Here is a 19945-nt window from a genome sequence, read left to right as displayed (position 1 = left end):
TGTTGCAATCTGTACGCCTTCCTTGCAATCCAGCCCATACTCCAGAATAAGGTCAGGAGGGGCTTTTCGTGAAACCTGGGAACTATGGTATATAATTGTTTGATTGTTCTTCTTTGGATTTTGTAAAAAAAAGTCATGTGCGTGCTACTATAAATCCGAGGAAATAACATGTCATTTTTTGTCCAAATATCTGGAAATGAATATTTATGCGGATTATATAGTATGTATGAACATGAACATCAAGAGGACTAACTAATGTCGATGATAGTGTATAATTCCTCTACTAATTAATGTGATAATGTCATTTTATCCATAAATCAATATTACAGTATTTGTTCAATATTTGTACCACTATATTCTTAACCTACTAAGTAATTAAGGACTTACGTAAATTTTCATCTTCCCGCAGATAAATAAAGATATATATTTCTATAGATTAAACCGGTGCTTAATTGTCGACTCACCTATTTGGTTACTGTCTTTTAATTCCCCACACCTTTGGAAGAATTACTCATGCTTTGGAAAGTATTACCTAATGTTCTCTGTAGAACAAGCTTGATGTGGATGTGGTTGATAAATTGTAAAGGCAACTATGACAAGGATTGATAATACTATGGTCACTATCTAACAAGAATCTGTGATATACTTTTTGCGTCCTGAATCAACTAATGCAGTCTAGTTTCTTATGATGGGGCAATGAAAGAAGTCTATAGGGGCAACCAGATGAAGGAAGACTCACACTGAGCACAAAGAGTGATGATAAAGTGATAAAAGAGCGACACCCTCGAGAGGAATTGATGGGAAATCTGACATAGCTTTTGTGTGAAGATATACATGCAATAGTGTGTCATTGAATTTCAAGGTTTAGGTCATTTTTACACACTTGGAAAATTCTACGAGAGAGAACATAGAACTAAGAAAATATTGAAGTGTCAAAAATGACAAAGTCATTATCTTGGAATATCCATGAATATCCGGTTCAAACAATGGTGGAATGAGTGTAAAAATACACTCATCAACCTTGTTTTTCTTAACAATATTTGAATATTTAGACAACAAAATTACGAATATATTTGATTTCAGTATTTTTCAAAGTAGTTCACCAATTATTATCTCTCAAACCACCTGTATGCTCAAGAGGCAAGGGAGGTATTCATATAGCACCCACAGTATAATACTGAAGTCTTTCTCAAAAGAGTGAAGGACGGGCAGGCGATCATCCACATGTGTTGCCCTACAGTTGCTCACACCTTTAAGATCATCAAAGGCACTATATTTGCCTTCCGCTTCAGCAACTTTTCATATGAGATCCATCTGTGTATTAACCTTATATGATGCCACTTTTCAAAAGTTTTAGATGTTACTCCCTCCATTCCAAATTACTTGTCGTGGTTTTAGTTCAAATTTAAACTAAAACCACGACGAGTAATTTGGAACGGAGGGAGTACATGTGAAGTGCTTCTGCGGTACATGATTAATTTGGTGCTTGTATACTTTGGTACTATGATGTCAATTATATGAAATCATGGTGGGTATTTTGCTGCATATGAAATGTGTTGTGTGTTGAATATAGAATTATGGTGAATATTTGTTGGATATGAAATGTGAATTTGATTATTGTAACGATAAAATAATGAGCAAACAAACCTGCTATTCTGGTCATTGCATTTCACAGGGTTGCGTATATCAGAGTGTGTGCAATGAACACATGCAACACATACGATTATGACATAGACAACGTGTGCTGCTACGAACCAACACACACGATTTTGACATATATGTGACATTGTGTGCGATGGACAAACCAACACACACATTCCCTACAATAAAATCGTGTGCGATGAATAAAAACACATGCTAGTGCTTCTCCACGCGCGTACAATGAGGTATACAAACACACACGATTCCTACACAATAATCATGTGCGATGTACGATCTATCTCACACATACTCGTCTGGCTAAATGTATGTGATGGCTCATCCCATCACACACGTTTGCTACGAGCTTATCGTGTGAGATGGGTTCCCCTATTGCACACAGCTACGTAGCCCATATCGTGTGTGATGCGCCCCCCTATGGCACACCATGGCAAGACGACAATTCGCATATCGTGTGCGTTAGAGATTTTTAATCGCGTGCAATGGATGGATCTGCACTAGTGTCAAAAGGTTTAGGCTAGGAGAACATTTCAACCTCTACTCACTTTTGTGGGAAATTAAATAGTTGGTGAACATTTTGAACCTTTTCTCAAAAGTTTTCTTGGTGTCAGTTAGTTTCAGAATAAGTTACTAACCACTCAGCATGCTAATCAAGCAACTCAGACATATAATGCTACGACTTCAATGCAAACACCCGACAGACCATAGCCAACTCAATTTTGCTCTAGATGAACTTAAAATATCCAATAGTTGCTGAAAATCAGTTAGCTAGGAAGAAAAATGGTTGGAATCAAGTCACCACACTAATACCCTAGCATTCTTCTCTGGCTAGCAGCTAACACTGTATGTACACCTTACAAAATTAAGTTGCAAGTTTCACATGTGCAGATCGACCGAGAGCTGAACTCCCACACGTGCATGCACGCACACCCTCTCTCCCCAGTGTGCATGCATGCATATGCTGGACCTTAATTAAGCTAAATCTCGCAATCAATCGATCGCTGCTGTTGCTGTTCTTCTTCTACGGCGCCGGCGGGCCCTGCTCGTCGTGCCGTGGCCTGGCAGCCCAGAGGGTGCTGACGGCGCGGAGGCGGTGGAAGTAGTCGGCGATGGCGACGAAGCAGCAGCCGGTCTGTCGGACCGTCAGCATGCCGTGCAGCTTGTGCAGGGTCTGCTGCCTCAGCCCATCTGCCTGCAGCACACAGAAGGAAGAAACACTATTAGTAGTTAACTTGGACAATCATTCATGTACACTTGAACAGTGGTAATCGAGAGAAAACGTCGACTTCCGAACGGTTCCATCAAGTGGCAACACATAAGATCATGTGGGAGATGATAAACTACGTATGGGCCGGTTCGATCGATCTGTCAGGATCACTCTATAATCAAGCTGCTGCTACTTTTTCCTGCACATTAATTCTGCAAGATCATGATGTCCCAACTTCTCCATCTTGTCATCCCCCAGTTTCTATGTTAACGTGCGTCCGTTCGTACGTCTGCAGCGTCTAGCGCACACGTGTGTGTGTGGATGGACGGGCGAATTTGACTTGGCGCAACGCGTCTGGCAGCTGCTGGCTAGCTAGGTTTCGCCCAACCTACATCCGTCCCGCCATGCCGTGCATGCTGTTCTCACCAACCATGCATGCATGATGACGCAGCGCACACGTGTGGATGATGCTGGCCGTACGTTCGTCTCACGTCCTAATTAGGGTCTGGTAGTGGGCCCCAGACGTGACGTACACATCACATGTGATCATATACTACGCACCTGCCTGACGATGGCTTCCATGGAGGAGATCTTGTTGAGGGCGAGGGACATGTGGCCCATGAAGTTGCCGCCGGCGGCCTCCGGGGAGGCGATGGTGTCGGAGAGGGAGTGCTGGAGGGTCCCCATGGTGTGGTTCAGCGACTCCTCCGTCTCCTGCACCCACCGCTGGAGGTTGTAGATTCCCAGGAGCTGCCCCTCTGACAGCGACTCCACTTGCTTCAACATTACCTGCATTAGTTAATTATTTATTAAGTTATCCATCATATAGAGTTAAGCGTATATCACTTTTGAATATTTAGCCCAATTAGTTGAGAGCATTTTTGAAATTATGGACAGTATATAATATGGTTTAGGTTTAGCTATATATAATGATCAGAAATTAGATGCCTAGCTTCTAAATATATATTGAAAACAAATATCTCTATTCTCCACAAAAATGGAGAACAAAAATATATATGGTCCATGTTGGAAAACAGAAATTAATGAGCTAGGTGCGCGTGTAGTGCATTTCTTTGAAGGAAAGTGTAGAGCACATTTCATCAACACATATACATGATTTACCCGTTCCATCTGGAATATGTATAGAGTAAGCTCAAAAAACACAACCTAATATATGCCGAAAAGTCCAAATGAAAAGACACTCAAAACTACGTGATGTTCTCTTTTTGAGAATCTTGTTGCAGGTGATCTTCTCGGGCCGAGTTTTATATATACACACGCTTCTAGGATATATGTGCCTACATATATACCTTCTAGAAGGTCAATGATATGGAAAAGGATCACAGTTAAGTGAGATAACATGATTAACATTTTTCTTTACCTAAAATCGCTGCATTTTTTGTTGTTATTACAAAATTATTATGCAGGAGATTGATGATTTGTGAGAAGACGGTGTGGAAAATAAAGTTAGACTGATGAATTCACACACGTGACCCATAACCGAACTGCTAAATATTTGGTATGTGCACTCTTTTGATCTAAATTTTCTCACGCCAAGCCGTATTTCGTTAGCTTGATATGTTTTAGGCTAGGTGTTTAGTCATTGTAGCCTGTTTTTCGCCGGTTGTGGCATCTTTAACTTTATTTACTTCGTTTCAGCTCCTTTGTGAGACAGTACTGAACCTCAGACTTTGTCTTTGTACTTTTATTAAATAAAATGGCTGCATGCATCATTCTGATGCACAAGCCGGGGTTTTTTCTCCTTTTCAAAAAAATAAAATGTTTTGGGCATTTGAATATACTGCTCGCTGGACAGTATAAACCACGTACAAAAGCAAGCATGATAGTCAGTTTCAAAGTCCATTTTTTATATACCTCTAACACGAAATATGTGCAGTTCCTGGTTTCAGCATGGCCAAGAATGTTATCTTTGTAGAATAAGTGAACGGCAGAAGAATCACTATGTGTTTTGGAAAACCGTCCCCATCACACATCTAACTTCTCCTACACATGTTTCTGTCCAATATTACCTACTCCCCAATCAATCCATTGTGTCTCAACAATGCACATGCATCCAAAAAGCTAACCTTGTTTTTTTTTCCTTCCTCAGTTTCAACTATTCCATCAAGTATATATTGGACCCTCTTAGCAAAACCTTTTCAGTTTTGGAATAAGTTAAGGGACCTCTGGAGTTGTTGACCATGTAATTAGAATGGGGAAAATTAAGATATGTTTTAGCTTTTCCAAAGCCGCCCTAGAGTTGCTGGAGAATGCAAGTAAGATAAGGGGCTCGTTAGCTAAAAAGGGTAAGGCAGATTTTATTAGAAATTTCTTTTTGATGGGAAAAAAAGTTGGAAGTGGTGACTCAACCTAACATGTCTTTAGGTTTACTACCACACGTACTCATCCCAAAATGTATGTTGTACTCGATGTTTGTCACAGAAAAAATGTACATAAATGAATGGAATTTTGAGGGGTGGGGGGGGGGGGGGTCAGAAAAGTTAGGGATTTATGATTTTTGTGGTAAAAAATAGCTAGTACTATATTACATAACGTTTGTGTTTTAAAAATGCACATAAAACTTTTAAGTGTATAGACCGAATTGATTCTTGCGTTGTCACAACAAGATCGAAATGTAATTGAAACAATCAACTAGAGACTGATGGCAGAAAATGGCCAACCCCAGGTAGGATATATAGTGTGGTAGGTTCGAAGTGGCATGCTTCTTGAGTGAATTGATCAAGGGAAATGAAATTAGGGTATTGTATCAATCAAGAATTGACATGTATGTATTGATATTTGAAGGATTAGCTGACCTTTTGAGAGGGGGGGGGGGGGGGATACCATATAATGAGGAAGACTCTTTCATCAGCTTTGAGATGATTAATTAGTTCTTCATATAAACAGGATCAAATAGCAAGAACTAAATTTGATCTGTCGCCAAAAAAATATGAAAACTAGAAACATAATAGCAGAGAATAAACTACATGCTTCCATCCCACTATATTGTTTGCAATGTTGTTCATATGTATTGCCTAGACCATGAGATACTTCTTGATAGTTTTGCACTATATGAGCTTGTTTGGTTAAAGGAGAGTAAGAAACAAAGTCATATTTTCAAAGAATGTTATTTTTGCAATCAGAAATTCCCATCTAATATAAACAAATGGATTTATAGCATACTGGTACAATACGGTATTTCCAGTCCCAATGGTAAATACATGGTTAATCATATTTGGCCGAGACTCTAAAGGGGAGTAGTAGGGGACTCATGCATGAACATTAGTCTCTCGCCTTACTATTAAACCTACCGGGGACCGAGCTTTTAACAAAGCTTAAAAGAGGAATAAGTTGACATGATATCAACTAGATGCACCATTTATTTTTTGGGAATTTTTTTTAGTCTTTCTAGTTTGCATCCTAAATCGAAGGGAAGGCTTGTGATTATGATATGAGGTCACGGCCTGTTCGAGTCTTGAAAACAACCTTTTGTAAAAATGCAGGGAAAGGCTTCATACAAAAGACCCAAAGTGGTTGAACCCTTCCCCGGACCCTGCGCAAGCGGGAGCTACATGCAATGGGTTTCTCTTTTAGCTGCATCGCGGGATATGTCTAACTGCAGGGCTAAATCCACTACCATAATATTTATTGTGTTACATTTCCACATTCATGGATGGAGACAAGCCCCAAGATGATGGGTCTTAGGGCTGAAATATATTAGCCCATAATCCCATGAAAACCCTCTTTAGAAATTCAAAAGAATGAATTTTTTTCATAAATCATAGCCTACCCTCTCCTCCCCTTCTAAAAAAGGGACCAACCAGGGCTAGGCCTTGGTGGCATTTTTTATATAGAAGAAACAACATTAGCACTGCAGGGGAGTCGAGACTCGAACCCGGGTGGTTTGCGTGTGCGCTCCCGCACAACTGACCAACAGAGCGATGCCCTGCTCTCCCATGCCCCCTTTTGTTTGTGCTTCTCTGAAGCATCATGGTTGACGGCTCTTCCGCACAACCCGATCTAATGGATCAGGGGAAATCAACGCTCATGCTATTTGTGGTGACGCTATAACCAATGTCATTGTGACGTGGATGTGGGCAAGGTACTTATTTCACTGTACCTTCGTCTTCATCACCCAGACAAACAACATGAGGACACAAAAACCTAACAAACTAAACAAAGAATGCCACAAGCGCGAAGAAATCCACCTTCTCTCTTGCCACCCGAGGACTGAAGTTTGGTAGAGATAGAGATATACAAACATGAAGAGTAATTGCACATCAAAATCTGTTCCCACTTCCTCGTCGCTCATCAAGGGCCCACAATCTGACCTCCTACGCTTGCTTCCATAACCCCCCCCCCCCCCCCCCCACCCAGAAACCACCTGGTTGAATACATACACTAGCTAGGAAATACTACCCGGAACATGAGATTGAATTGGTAGGTCTTCCCTTGCAAAACAATCAAGCAACTGTGTGCATACCTTGATGAACTCTGTGGGCCGAAACCCACCCAACCAAAGGAAGCAACGCTCTGCGGGGCTAGCCCACACACCGCATAAGAGATGGAAAATGTCAGTCCTGGCAATCGCGGCCTTGAGGTTTAGCAACTCTTCATGATGTGCCATGGCACCACCGACCAACACCTGCACCTGGTTGTCCGGCGCATTGTCGTTCAACAATGCCCTGAGCTGGAAGATCAGCTTGCTGTGCTCTTCCACCCATCTCCCATACTCCACATCAAACATACCAGCTGCCCATCATAGATATCACATGGAATATTAGAAATAATATTGCAACACTTGTTAACCAAATGCATAATTAAAGACACATTTAGAGGATTGTTTTAATAATTCACAAAATTAAAGGGATTGATTGATTGATTGGTTTTGAGTGTCTCATTACCAAATGAAGGGGCAGAAGGAAGGCCTTGGTGGTGATCTCCAGCACCCAACAAGACACCCTGCAGTAGTTATTTTAGCATGGAGTTTGTCAGTTGTCACGAACTGATTCATAACTCTAGCTAGGAGAGTTAATCAAAAAATCAAGTGGTGTTTTCCGTTTTAGTTACCTGTACTCTTCCTGCTTGAACCTGTTGTTCGATCTGGCTTAGCCTAATCCTACTTGTCTCCAACTGTTGGATGTAAGCCTGAAGAATGAAGAGGTAATTACCTCTAATTAGTTCCTTACATAGTTACATATGCTGCATCAAGGCGTATGGTAGATGCACATTCTATTTCGGTTTCTGAACGTCCTGGATCTAGAAATATTCAAACAGCGCTTGAATAAAGAGTTCACTCACGATATACAAAAGTTATTTTCCTTAAATATATCAGGACGATGCATGAAAATTTGGTAGCATACAAAGCTTACTTTTCTGCTACTAAAGTAGTCTAATTTCTATATCTGCTCGCACACAATAATGAGGGATAACTGCCACAAACAACCATAGGTCTTGAGGTGCTATATTAGTTTGTAGAGCCAACCAGCCACGGCATGATCAGAATATATTGAACCAGGGAATATCGAAACATAAATAGCGATAACACTCTTGGAAAGTAACATAGTTCTCTAGCTAGTTGGTCTGTCAAGTTCAAGAAAATAAAGATATCCCTGAGCACATAAGTCTGAAAGAAAGAGCCAAAAACTGCTACATCACAAATCTCATTTAATCACTACTAGCAGACAATGAAACCCCATTTATTTAGTGAAGGGAAAAGTATAGTTGACTAATGGCGGTGTTAATTGCATATGAACAGCGTATACACATATGTTTGGACCTTAATTAATGCCACATGTATTAATGTATGTTTATGAAGACATCTACATACAGAAATATATGCATGCATGATTTGTTTCTTTAAGTTGTGGTGTTTCTTGGTTGACTGACTCACCTTCTTCCTGAGCCTACTTTTCCTGGCTGCCTCTCTATTCTGTGCAAGCCTCCTCAGTGTCTGCAACATGCACATATAAAATACACACACATGTCAAAGTCAAGAGTCATAACATATATATGCAGCTAGGGTTAACTACCATTTGTATGTATGTGTGTAGCCTGCCTGCCCTGTAGACAGTGACTGTTCACCCTCTCCTAATTAGTACTATTCTATAAGAAAAAGCTCTTCTAATTAGTTATGTTATTTTACCTTTAGACTAATTAAATTATTATTTTTCAAAATATGTACTAATATTTGACAAGATTTCTTTTTAGAAAGAAGGCCTAGGCCCGAATCAGTAGCCTAGCTAGTTTACCTTAGGGTCCTGTGTTCTCCTGCTCCCTTCCCTATCTGGGTCTGTGCTAGATGATGTTGCACCCTTCCCACTGCTGGTTCCTTCCTTCTGCAAGCCACATTTGTTACAAAAACATGTGAGAGAAAGGGGGGACATTTCTAGATATATTCTGCCTATACTTCTCTAGATAGGAAGGAAGAGATTGTAAAATAAGATACCTTGATGAGACTGGCACTGTTCTTGTTGTCCTTGGCTGAACCAGTCAGCAAGGGTGTTGCATTGGGGCCGCCGGCGGCACCTTGCAGCACCAGCTGCTGCTGTTCAGGCCTCTTTGGAGACGCCTGCTGCGGGTTACCGCCATTAGCAAGCATGGCCGCCATGACTGCGCCGCCATTAATCTACACTTACAAATATATCACCACCACGCCATGCATGACAAATCAATTAAATGAACCGTATGTATTGTGTAATTTGCGTGCATACGTACGCATATACGTACCTTTGCGGCAGGGTTAAGCGGCTCGGCGGCATGCATGGGCTGCGAGGGGAAGATGTTCAGAGTTTCTGCAAGTGGGAGTAGGATTGATTAGCAAGGTAATTAAGGGTGCTGCAACTCGTAGCTAGAGAGAGATAGAGAAAAAGATGTTGCGTGGTGCTTTGGAAGCTAGCTATAGCTAGAAATATTGAGCGAATGGAATTAATCCAGAATTAACACTAATCGTTCTTGGAGAAAGTGCTTTCCATCTTAAATACATGTGGTACTTGTAACGCATGCTTCTGGGGCTGCAATTCAACAGGGTGCATGAGAAGGCGCAAATGGAAAGGAATGTGTGAGAAGAGGAAAGAAGGAATATTTATAGCTTCTTTAAGATCAAGTTCTTGCAAAGGGGGGAGACAGTCTGTTACATGTCACACTCTTCACACAGGAAGAATTACCAAATCAATACCAAGAAGGAACACATCATCAGGAACAAAACACACGAAACCAACAACGAATTAGACACAACAAACCGGGTGATTAAGCATATGTATGTAGGTGGGTTTTTTCCGATAACTTACGTCGTTGTTCCTGAATCGACTGTGGGTCATGACCATCTAGGTAGAGAAATATTGCCGTTTGATCGAAATCTGCCATGTCGTAGCTCGTCGACTCCTTGCTCCTAAAAAGGAAATTGGATGAGGAAACAAGCAATAGTCGGTAGTTGAATACATCAGGAAGCAAGTAGGAACACAACTTTTCTTTAATGGAGCAGATAGAAGAGTCGGTGTGTGAAATCCATTAATTTTTTTTTGATCTTAGCTACTTGCTGAAAGGTACAAGGAAAAGAATTGTATCCTAATATTGGAAAATTTGTTGCCCTCTTTCCTTATCTCAGCCCCTAAACTATTTCCATGTCCCTAACTAATCACTAGATAAGTAATTTGACATAATGATCGAGAGCTGAACAGTTCCTCATGTATGTCTGTGTATGAATTCTTCAAAACAATCAAAAACCCAAACTCCACAAGATGTGAAATGACGGTAGAAGAATCTTGATCGTTTTGCTAATTAAACTAGTTACCTCTATGCATAGGCACACAAGAACAATTTCTTCGGTGACTGACAAAATAAAATTAAACCTAGAGAGGAAAGCGGGGGAAACCAAAAGTGAGAACAGAGAACTAAAAGGAACAAATATCAGTATGGAGTTGGTGAATTCCTAGCTATTCTATGGAACCAAACAAGCAAAAGTGTGCTGTTCATCTCTTTGCGTGGAGGCTGGGGGCCGGGAGACTCAAGGAGAGAACTCTGGAAAGGCCAAAAGAAGAGGGGAAAACGTATAGCTCGTGTGATCAACTTACATGGAGGAAGAGGCGATCATCGGCGGTGGCGGGGCGCTCCGGAAGCCCAGGGGGAGCTCCGAGGGTTGGTGATGGTGGTGATCTTCTTCTCTGATGCCTCCCATGAAGCCCTTATGAAGGCTCTGACCATCCTCCACCTCGTCTCTCTCTCTCTCTTCACACTATGCACATCTCTAGCAAAAGGATACAAAATCAGACATTAATTGCAACTGACTTCTGTTTGCACTCTTCTTTTATACTTGGCACCAAGATATAAAGAAAGGGCTGCAGCTTTTCGTCTGGAAGTCACCTAAAATCTTCCCCCTACTCCCCTTATCTTTTGACCAAGAGAGAAGAAGACTTTTAAGAAAGAGAGAGAGAGAGAGAGAGAGAGAGAGAGAGAGAGAGAGAGAGTTAAGGGTTGAGCAAATATTAGCTAGTCTGCATTAATTGGCAGATTGTGAGAAATTTTATTTCTACCATTCATAATTTGTTTTTCTCATTCTTAACACTTCCTATTCAAGTTTATATCAGTCTTGCCACTACATGTCTGCTAGTTTCTTTTTTAGCTAGTGATGTTGCGCCAAAATATTATTGGAGATAATTTATTTAATGAATATTTCCTCGTTAAAAGCGTATATATAAGATTTGGGTGGCGATGCGTGCGATCAGATAGGGATCGACAAAGAAGATATGAAGATGTGCCACCAATTGTAAAGAGGCTAAATCTCCTCCTTACTATAGCCTAATTATTGAGTGTGGTTTTCTGTAGGTTGAGCTATATGGTACCCCTTATCTTAGCCATCCATTTCGGCATCACGATCCGTGCAGGCAAATTTGTCTTTTTTGCTTCTCTCAAATGAAACAACATATAAACTTCAAACTTTTCAGAACAATAAAAAATTCTAGCAATAACATGGAAACAAACTTTTGGATTTTTTTCATGTACTTTAAATGCTTAAAATAATCTTTTAATAAAAAAGTCTCATTTTGTATATTTATGTCAGACCAAAAAAGCTGAATGCTTTTTCACACATTGAAGTTCTAAAGTTTGTTTGATTTGCAAAGTTTGAAGTCCATATGTTGTTTTATTTGAGAGAAACAAAAAAAAAAGTTGCGTAGTAAGTTAGTTGGAGAGCACAAATCTCAGAGCAATGTTGTTGGAGGGGTGAGGATAAGGGGTTCTATGTAGCTCAACCTCCACAGGAACTTTCTGCTAATTATTTGAAAATGCAAGAAGATGATATGAAAATTTAATGAAGGAGAGAGCCATAGGGGTGGGAACATATTAGTCCATATTGATTGTATTATTATTGGAAAATATATGTTTGTTTTTTCTGTTCTTCTGTGACTACCCGTTAAATCTTAGCATATCATTTTAGCCATTACTTCCTAATTCCATTAATAGAATCATTGTCGATGGTTACAGGTTTGTGAGATATATTGAGCACAATTTCAATTATTCGCTCGTTGCTATACTCATTTATAGCGGATCTTGGGATGGGAGTTGCGTCCTTTAATGTGATCGACTAGGAGCGTCAAAGGACAAGATGATACGCTAAAGATCGGAAAAGGATTAAACCTGGTCTCTTCTTAGTAGCTGGAAGACTATGAGAACTTCCATCTGTGTAATCTCTCATTTTATTTTTTGTGTTTGCCACTTCCAGTTTAGGTTTATTTCATATTGGCCATTGTCATCTAATTCGAAAAGGTGCATCTAGTACCTTATTGGATTCTGACGTTTAATGAAAAATGGTCAAGAGACTATGTGTGAACTAAGTGTTATCAAATTTTAGTCCGAAAAGTTGAGGTTTAATCAAATTTATCAATGTTGATGCAAGAATTACATTGATCATGTACATAAGGGCATATGTAGTCCAAAATATGAAGGTGGGCGTGATACAATAACTTTGTTGATGATACTCATCTATTACTAAACTCCCTTTGATCCGGAGCTTCCTGGTGCATCGTGGGCTGTGGGTCGCTATGGGTCCTGCTTGTAAGGGTGCGTGTCCCTATTTAAGAATAACACACCTATATAGTCCCAATGCGTTGACCGGTTTTCCAAGAGAAGGTTCTAGAAGGTATTGCTTGTTTTTCTGTTTTATTTTGCTTTTCTTTACTGATTCTAATATTTTTTATTTTTGTTTTTATGCATTTCTTATTCTTTTAATGTTTTTTCTTTAGTTTTTGTTTCATTTTAAAAAAATCACATTTATTAAAAAAAATAACATTTTATGAAATTCATGAACTTTTTAAAAATCCACAAATATTTTTTAAGTTAATGATTTTTTTAAAATTCTATCAACATTTGAAAATTTAACCTTTTTTAATTTTACGAACACTGTTGAGACCCCATGAATATGTTTTAAATTTGGAAACATATTTTTTTCCAAAATTCAAGGTACTTTTTAATTCAAGAAAATCATCGTTCATTAGTGAACATCTTTTTATTTAGCAAATTTTTATAAATAAAAACCCATAGTCGGGTTTTCTGAGCTAGGAGCGGAACGAGTGAAAATAAAGCTAAGAGAGCGAGCGAAGCAGGGAGCCGAGCTAAGCGGGCGAGAGCTTCATGGACCGGCCATGTGAGTGTTATAACTGTAACTCCACGATTTTGGTGTGGAATAGAAGCTCACACAACCATCACACACTAAGACTGAAACGTGTAAGAACTCCACCACCATGCATTGAACAACTCCACTCTTCTCTCAGAACAAACATCGTCTTTGACAACAAACACGATATACAAATGAAGGAAAAACACTGCCATACCATATATATGATGGAAATATGCCCTAGAGGCAATAATAAAACGGTTATTATTATATTTCCTAAATCATGATAAAGATTTATTATTCATGCTTGAATTGTATTGATCGGAAATTTAAATACATGTGTGAATACATAAACAAACACCGTGTCCCTAGTGAGCCTCTACTAGACTAGCTCGTTGACCAAAGATGGTTAAGGTTTCCTAACCATGGACATGAGTTGTCATTTGATAACGGGATCACATCATTAGGAGAATGATGTGATGGACAAGACCCATCCGTTAGCTTAGCATAATGATCGTTCGGTTTGTTGCTATTGCTTTCTTCATGTCAAATACATATTCCTTCGACTATGAGATTATGCAACTCCCGGATACCGGAGGAATACCTTGTGTGCTATCAAACGTCACAACGTAACTGGGCAATCATAAAGATGCTCTACATGTATCTCCGAAGGTGTTTGTTGAGTTGGCATAGATCGAGATTAGGATTTGTTACTCCGAGTATCGGAGAGGTATCTCTGGGCCCTCTCGGTAATACACATCATAAGCTTGCAAGCAAATGACTAAGGAGTTAGTCGCGAGATGATGTATTACGGAATGAGTAAAGAGACTTGCCGGTAACGAGATTGAACTAGGTATGAAGATACCGACGTTGGGCAAGTAACATACCGATAGACAAAGGGAATTACTTATGTTGTCATAATAGTTCGACCGATAAAGATCTTCGTAGAATATATAGGAGCCAATATGGGCATCCAGGTTCCGCTATTGGTTATTGACCGAAGAGGTGTCTCGGTGATGTCTACATAGTTCTCGAACTCATAGGGTCCACACGCTTAACGTTCGTTGACGATATAGTGTTATATGAGTTATATGATTTGGTGACCGAATATTGTTTGGAGTCCCAGATGAGATCACAGACATGGCGAGGAGTCTCGAAATGGTCGAGAGTTAAAGATTGGTATATAGGACGATGGTATTTGGACACCGGAAGTGTTTCGGAACGTACCGGGAAGGAATCGGGTCACCGAAAGGGGTTCCGGGCACCCCCCGGCAAGTTATGGGCTTAACGGGCCAAAGGGAGGGACTCACCAGCCCACTAGGAGGCTGGTGCGCCCCTCCACTTGTTTGGACAGCCCTAGGGAAGGAAAAGGGGGAGGGCTAGCCTCTCCTGCCTTTCCCTCTCATGGGAGAAAGGAAAGGGAGGGGCGCCACCCTCCCCTGCCTTTCCCAGCACTCCAAATAAGGAAAGAATGGGGCGCGACTTGGGAGGGACCCCAAGTAGGATTCCTCCTACTTGGGCGCCTCCTTTGGCTGCTCCTCCCTCCCTCCCACCTATATATATGTGGGAGGGGGGCGCCTAGCACATACCAACAATTGTTAGCTGTGTGCGGCACCCTGCTCCACAGTTTACGCCTCCAGTCATATCTTCGTAGTGCTTAGGCGAAGCCCTGCGCGGATCACTTCACCATCACTGTCACCAGCCGTCGTGCTGACGGAACTCTCCCTCAACACTTTGCTGGATCAAGATTTTGAGGGATGTCATCGAGCTGAACGTGTGCAGAACTTGGAGGTGCCGTACGTTCGGTGCTTGATCGGTCAGAATGAGAAGAAGTTCGACTACATCAACTGCGTTGTCAAACGCTTCTGCTTTCGGTCTATGAGGGTACGTGGACACACTCTCCCCCTCTCGTTCTATGCATCTCCTATATAGATCTTGCGTGAGCGTAGGAATTTTTTTAAATTGCTTGCTATGTTTTCCAATAGCGGCATCCGAGCCAGGTCTATGCGTAGATGATATGCACGAGTAGAACACAAAGAGTTATGGGCGGTGATCATCATACTGCTTACCACCAATGTCTTATTTTGATTCGGCAGTATTGTTGGATAAAGCGGCCTGGACCAACCTTACATGACCACGTTCATGAGACCGGTTCCACCGACAGACATGCAACTAGTTTTGCATAAAGGTGGCTGGCGGGTGTCTGTTTCTCCAACTTTAGTTGAATCGAATTTGACTGCGGCCGGTCCATGTTGAAGGTTAAAACATCAAACTTGATAAATCACCATTGTGGTTTTGATGCGTAGGTAAGAACGGTTCTTGCTAGAAGCCCGTAGCAGCCACGTAAAACTTGCAACAACAAAGTAGAGGACGTCTAACTTGTTTTTGAAGGGCATGTTGTGATGTGATATGGTCAAGACATGATGTGATATACGTTGTTGTATGAGATGATCATGTTTTGTAAAAGTTATCGGCAACTGGCAGGAGCCTTATGGTTGTCGCTTTATTGTATGAAATGCAAACGCCATGTAATTGCTTTACTTTATCACTATGCGTTAGCGATAGTTGTAGAAGCAATAGTTGGCGAGACGACCACGATGCTACGATGGAGATCAAGGTGTCAAGCCGGTGACGATGGAGATCATGACGGTGCTTTGGAGATGGAGATCAAAGGCACAAGATGATGATGGCCATATCATGTCACATATTTTGATTGCATGTGATGTTTATCTTTTATGCATCTTATTTTTCTTAGTACGGCGGTAGCATTATAAGATGATCCCTTAACAAAATTTCAAGGTATAAGTGTTCTCCCTGAGTATGCACCGTTGTGACAGTTCGTCGTGCTAAGACACCATGTGTTGATCGGGTGTGATAGGCTCTACGTTCACATACAACAGGCGCAAGACAATTTTAAACATGCGGAATACTCGAGTTAAACTTGACGAGCCTAGCATGTACAGACATGGCCTCAGAACACTGGAGACCGAAAGGTCGAACGTGAATCATATAGTAGATATGATCAACATAGATATGTTCAACATAGATATGTTCACCATTGATGACTACTCCATCTCACGTGATGATCGGACATGGTTGATACGTCTCCAACGTATCTATAATTTATGAAGTATTCGTGTTGTTATATTATCATTCTTGGATGTTTTATAATCATTTTATAGCAACTTTATATCCTTTTTTGGGACTAACCTATTGACCGAGTGCCTAGTGCCAGTTGCTATTTTTTGCTTGTTTTTTACGTCGTAGGAAATCAATATCAAACGGAGTCCAAACACCGCGAAACTTTTTGTGGATTTTTTATGGACCAGAAGACATCCATTGGGCCAGAGCAGCACCTGGGGGGTGCCTCACAGGGGCACAACCCACCAGGGCGCGCCCACCTCGGTGGCCTCCTGCACCCCCTCTTTGCCCTATAAATTCCCAAATATTCTAAAAACCCTCGGGGTTACCCTAGATCAGAAGTTCCACTGCCGCAGGCCTCTGTAGCCACCAAAAACCAATCTAGACCCCGTTCCGGCACCCTGCTGGAGGGGGGAATCATCACCGGTGGCCATCTTCATCATCCCGGCGGCCACCACGATGAGGAGGGAGTAGTCCACCCTCGGGGCTGAGGGTTTGTACCAGTAGCCATGTGTTTAATCTCTCTCTCTCTCTCTCTCTCTCTCTCGTGTTCTTGAGATGTCACAATCTTGATGTATCACGGGCTTTGTTAATATAGTCGGATCATATGGTGTTTTCCCCTCTCTATCTTGTTGTGAATTGAGTTTTCCCTTTGAGATTTCATTTTATCAGATTAAATACTTTTATGGATTTGAGAGCACTTGATATATGTCTTGCATATGAATACTCGTGGTGACAATGGGGTATCGTATTGATTCACTTGATGTATGTTTTGGCACTCAACTCGCGGATTCCCGAGGTGACATTGGGGTAATCTACGCATAGGGGTTGATGCACGTTCTTGTCTTTGTTTCTCCGGTAGAAATCTTGGGGCACTCTTTGAGGTTCTTTGTGTTGGATTGAGTATAATGAATCTGAAATTATTTGGTGTTATTTTAGTACGAACTCTTGGATAGATCGATCGGAAATAATAGCTTCGAGGTGGTTTCGTACCCTACAAACGATTTCTTCTTATGTTCTCCGCTAGATATGAACTTTGGAGTGATTCTTCGTTGCACGTTGAGGGATGGTTATATGATCCAATTATATTAGCATTGTTGAGAGATTGCATTAGTAGGCCTCATTTTCAAGCATTGCAATACCGTTTTTGTGCCCGTTTACTATTTGCTACCTTGCTATTTTTATTTATTCAGATTATAAAAATATATTTCTACCATCAATATTACACTTTTATTACCATCTCTTCGCCGAACTAGTGCACTTATACAAATTACCATTGTATTTGGTGTGTTGGGGGCACAAGAGACTTTTTGTTATTTGGTTGCAAGGTTGTTTGCGAGAGACCATCTTCATCCTACACCTCCCACGGATTGATAAACCTTAGGTCATCCACTTGAGGGAAAATTGCTACTGTCCTATAAAATTCTGCGCTTGGAGGCCCAACACGAGTCTACAAGAATAAAGTTGCATAAGTAGACATCAAGCTCTTTTCTGGCGCCGTTGCCGAGGAGGCTAGGTAAGCGGCACTCACACCCCGTCAACTAAGCTCTTTTCTAGCCCCGTTGTCAGGGAGGTGAGTGCATGCAGGTATATCTTTAGATCTTGCAATTGAATCTTTTAGTTTCTTGTTTTATCACTAGTTTGGTTTATAAAAAGAAAACTGCAAAAAAATGGAATTGAGGTTGCATCATATTAGTCGTGTTTATAATGTCTTCCTTGAAAATGATGGAGCGGAAAATTGTGCTCAATTGATAGAAGAAGAATTCAATAAATGTTTGGCATAAATGATAATCATGATTGAAATGTTGTTAGTATGAATTCTTCGAATATCAATGATGCTAATGATATGCAAAACCATAAGCTTGGGGATGCTATGTTTGATGAAGATGATATTTTTAGTCCCCCAAGATTTGATGTGCAAATTTGTTATAATGATTGCATGCCTCCTATTATGATGATTATAATGATGAAAGTGGATTTGGAGAGGCCATGACTTTATTTAGTGATGAATCCATCATTTTGGATGAGGCTTCAATTGACTATGATAACAAAGTTGCTATCTATGATGATTATGGTGATGACATGTGTGCTATAAAGAATAAAGATAACCATGAAACTTGTCATCATGATTTTAATTTTCAATCACATGATAGTTATTGTGTTGAGTTTGCTCCCACTACTATGAACGAGAATAAATTTGCTTACGTGGAGAGTAATAAAATTTCTATGCTTGTGGATCATGAAAAGAATGCTTTATGTAATGGTTATATTGATGAATCTATTCATGATGCTACTGAAAATTATTATGAGAGAGGAACTTATGATGCATGATGCTCTCTTTATGTTTCAATTCTTTACTTTTATGCGAGCATCATTGAAATCATCATGCCTAGCTTAAAATGCATAAAAGAAAAGCGCTTGTTGGGAGACAACCCAACACTTTTATCTACTATTTTTGTGTGTTCACATGATTAGGCTACTGTAGTAATCATGTTTTATTGCTTTTGTTTCAATAAAGTGCCAAGTAAAGCCTTTGGGATAGTGTGGATGATAGTTGACTTGATTCTGTGCAAAAACAGAAACTTTTGCTTCCAAAAACAGAATGATTTAAATTCACCGGAGCGTCAAAAAATTCAGAATTTTTTACAGATGATTGATATACAAATTTTCTACGTGGTCCTAACTTTTCAGAATGTTTGGAGTTGCAGAAGTATGACTAATATTCAGATCTTTACGTACTGTTCTGTTTTTGACAGATTCTGTTTTCAATGCATAGCTTGCTTGTTTTCTAGTTTCTATAGCTTATATTGCTCAACATAAATTGTGGAAATGATGAGGTACAGTAGGCATTGTGTGAGAACAAGTATGAATCTTGTCTTTGACAGTACCAAAGTGAATGATTTGTCTTTATCATACTAACCCATCTCACGAGTTCCGTTAAGTTTTGTGTGATTGAAGTTTTCAAGTTTTGGGTGAGATATCGATATGATGAGAATAAGGAGTGACAAGATCTTAAGCTTGGGGATGCCCAAGGCACCCCAAGGTAATATTCAAGGAAGATCCAAGCAACTAAGCTTGGGGATGCCCAAAAAGGCATCCCCTCTTTCGTCTCCAACATTATCAGTAACCTCACTTGGAGCTATATTTTTATTCGTCACATGATATGTGTTTTGCTTGGAGCGTCATTTATTTTGTTAGGATTTTCTTGCTGTTATTTAAAATAATGTTTTGCATCTTTCATTTCAATAAAAATGTCAAGGATAGCCTTTACCATGCTTATTTTGCAAGTCTACATGTTGCTGTTTAAAAACAGAAAGTTTTCTCTCATT

At 40.3% G+C, this 19945-nt stretch overlaps 1 protein-coding gene across 1 annotated transcript; it reads right to left on the bottom strand.

The window, feature by feature from the left end:
• Positions 1-2364: 2364 nt before the first annotated feature.
• On the bottom strand, positions 2365-11281 carry LOC123124675 (transcription factor TGAL7). The gene is made up of 11 exons (XM_044545255.1): positions 10939-11281; positions 10156-10256; positions 9596-9660; positions 9315-9494; positions 9118-9204; positions 8760-8819; positions 7937-8014; positions 7771-7828; positions 7350-7618; positions 3428-3655; positions 2365-2851 (listed from the first exon to the last, which is right to left on the bottom strand). Exons 1-11 carry the CDS (start codon positions 11040-11042, stop codon positions 2681-2683), a joined length of 1401 nt encoding a protein of 466 aa, XP_044401190.1. The 5' UTR covers positions 11043-11281; the 3' UTR covers positions 2365-2680.
• Between the last annotated feature and the right edge of the window lie 8664 nt (positions 11282-19945).

The sequence above is a fragment of the Triticum aestivum genome, chromosome 5D, assembly GCF_018294505.1.
Source record: "Triticum aestivum cultivar Chinese Spring chromosome 5D, IWGSC CS RefSeq v2.1, whole genome shotgun sequence".
Classification (NCBI taxonomy): domain Eukaryota; kingdom Viridiplantae; phylum Streptophyta; class Magnoliopsida; order Poales; family Poaceae; genus Triticum; species Triticum aestivum.
The sequence above is the reverse complement of the archived record's forward strand: the minus strand, read 5'-3'. Positions and strand labels throughout refer to the sequence as shown.

What these genes read in the sequence shown, in the direction of transcription:
- LOC123124675 (XM_044545255.1), bottom strand. Translation starts at nt 11,042, where the DNA reads ATGGGAGGCATCAGAGAAGAAGATCACCACCATCACCAACCCTCGGAG. An exon ending in GGAGAACACAGGACCCTAAG is followed by an intron (nt 8,820 to 9,117) that starts GTAAACTAGCTA and finishes TGCATGTTGCAG; the next exon opens with ACACTGAGGAGGCTTGCACA. An exon ending in GGCCCACAGAGTTCATCAAG is followed by an intron (nt 3,656 to 7,349) that starts GTATGCACACAG and finishes TAACTAATGCAG; the next exon opens with GTAATGTTGAAGCAAGTGGA.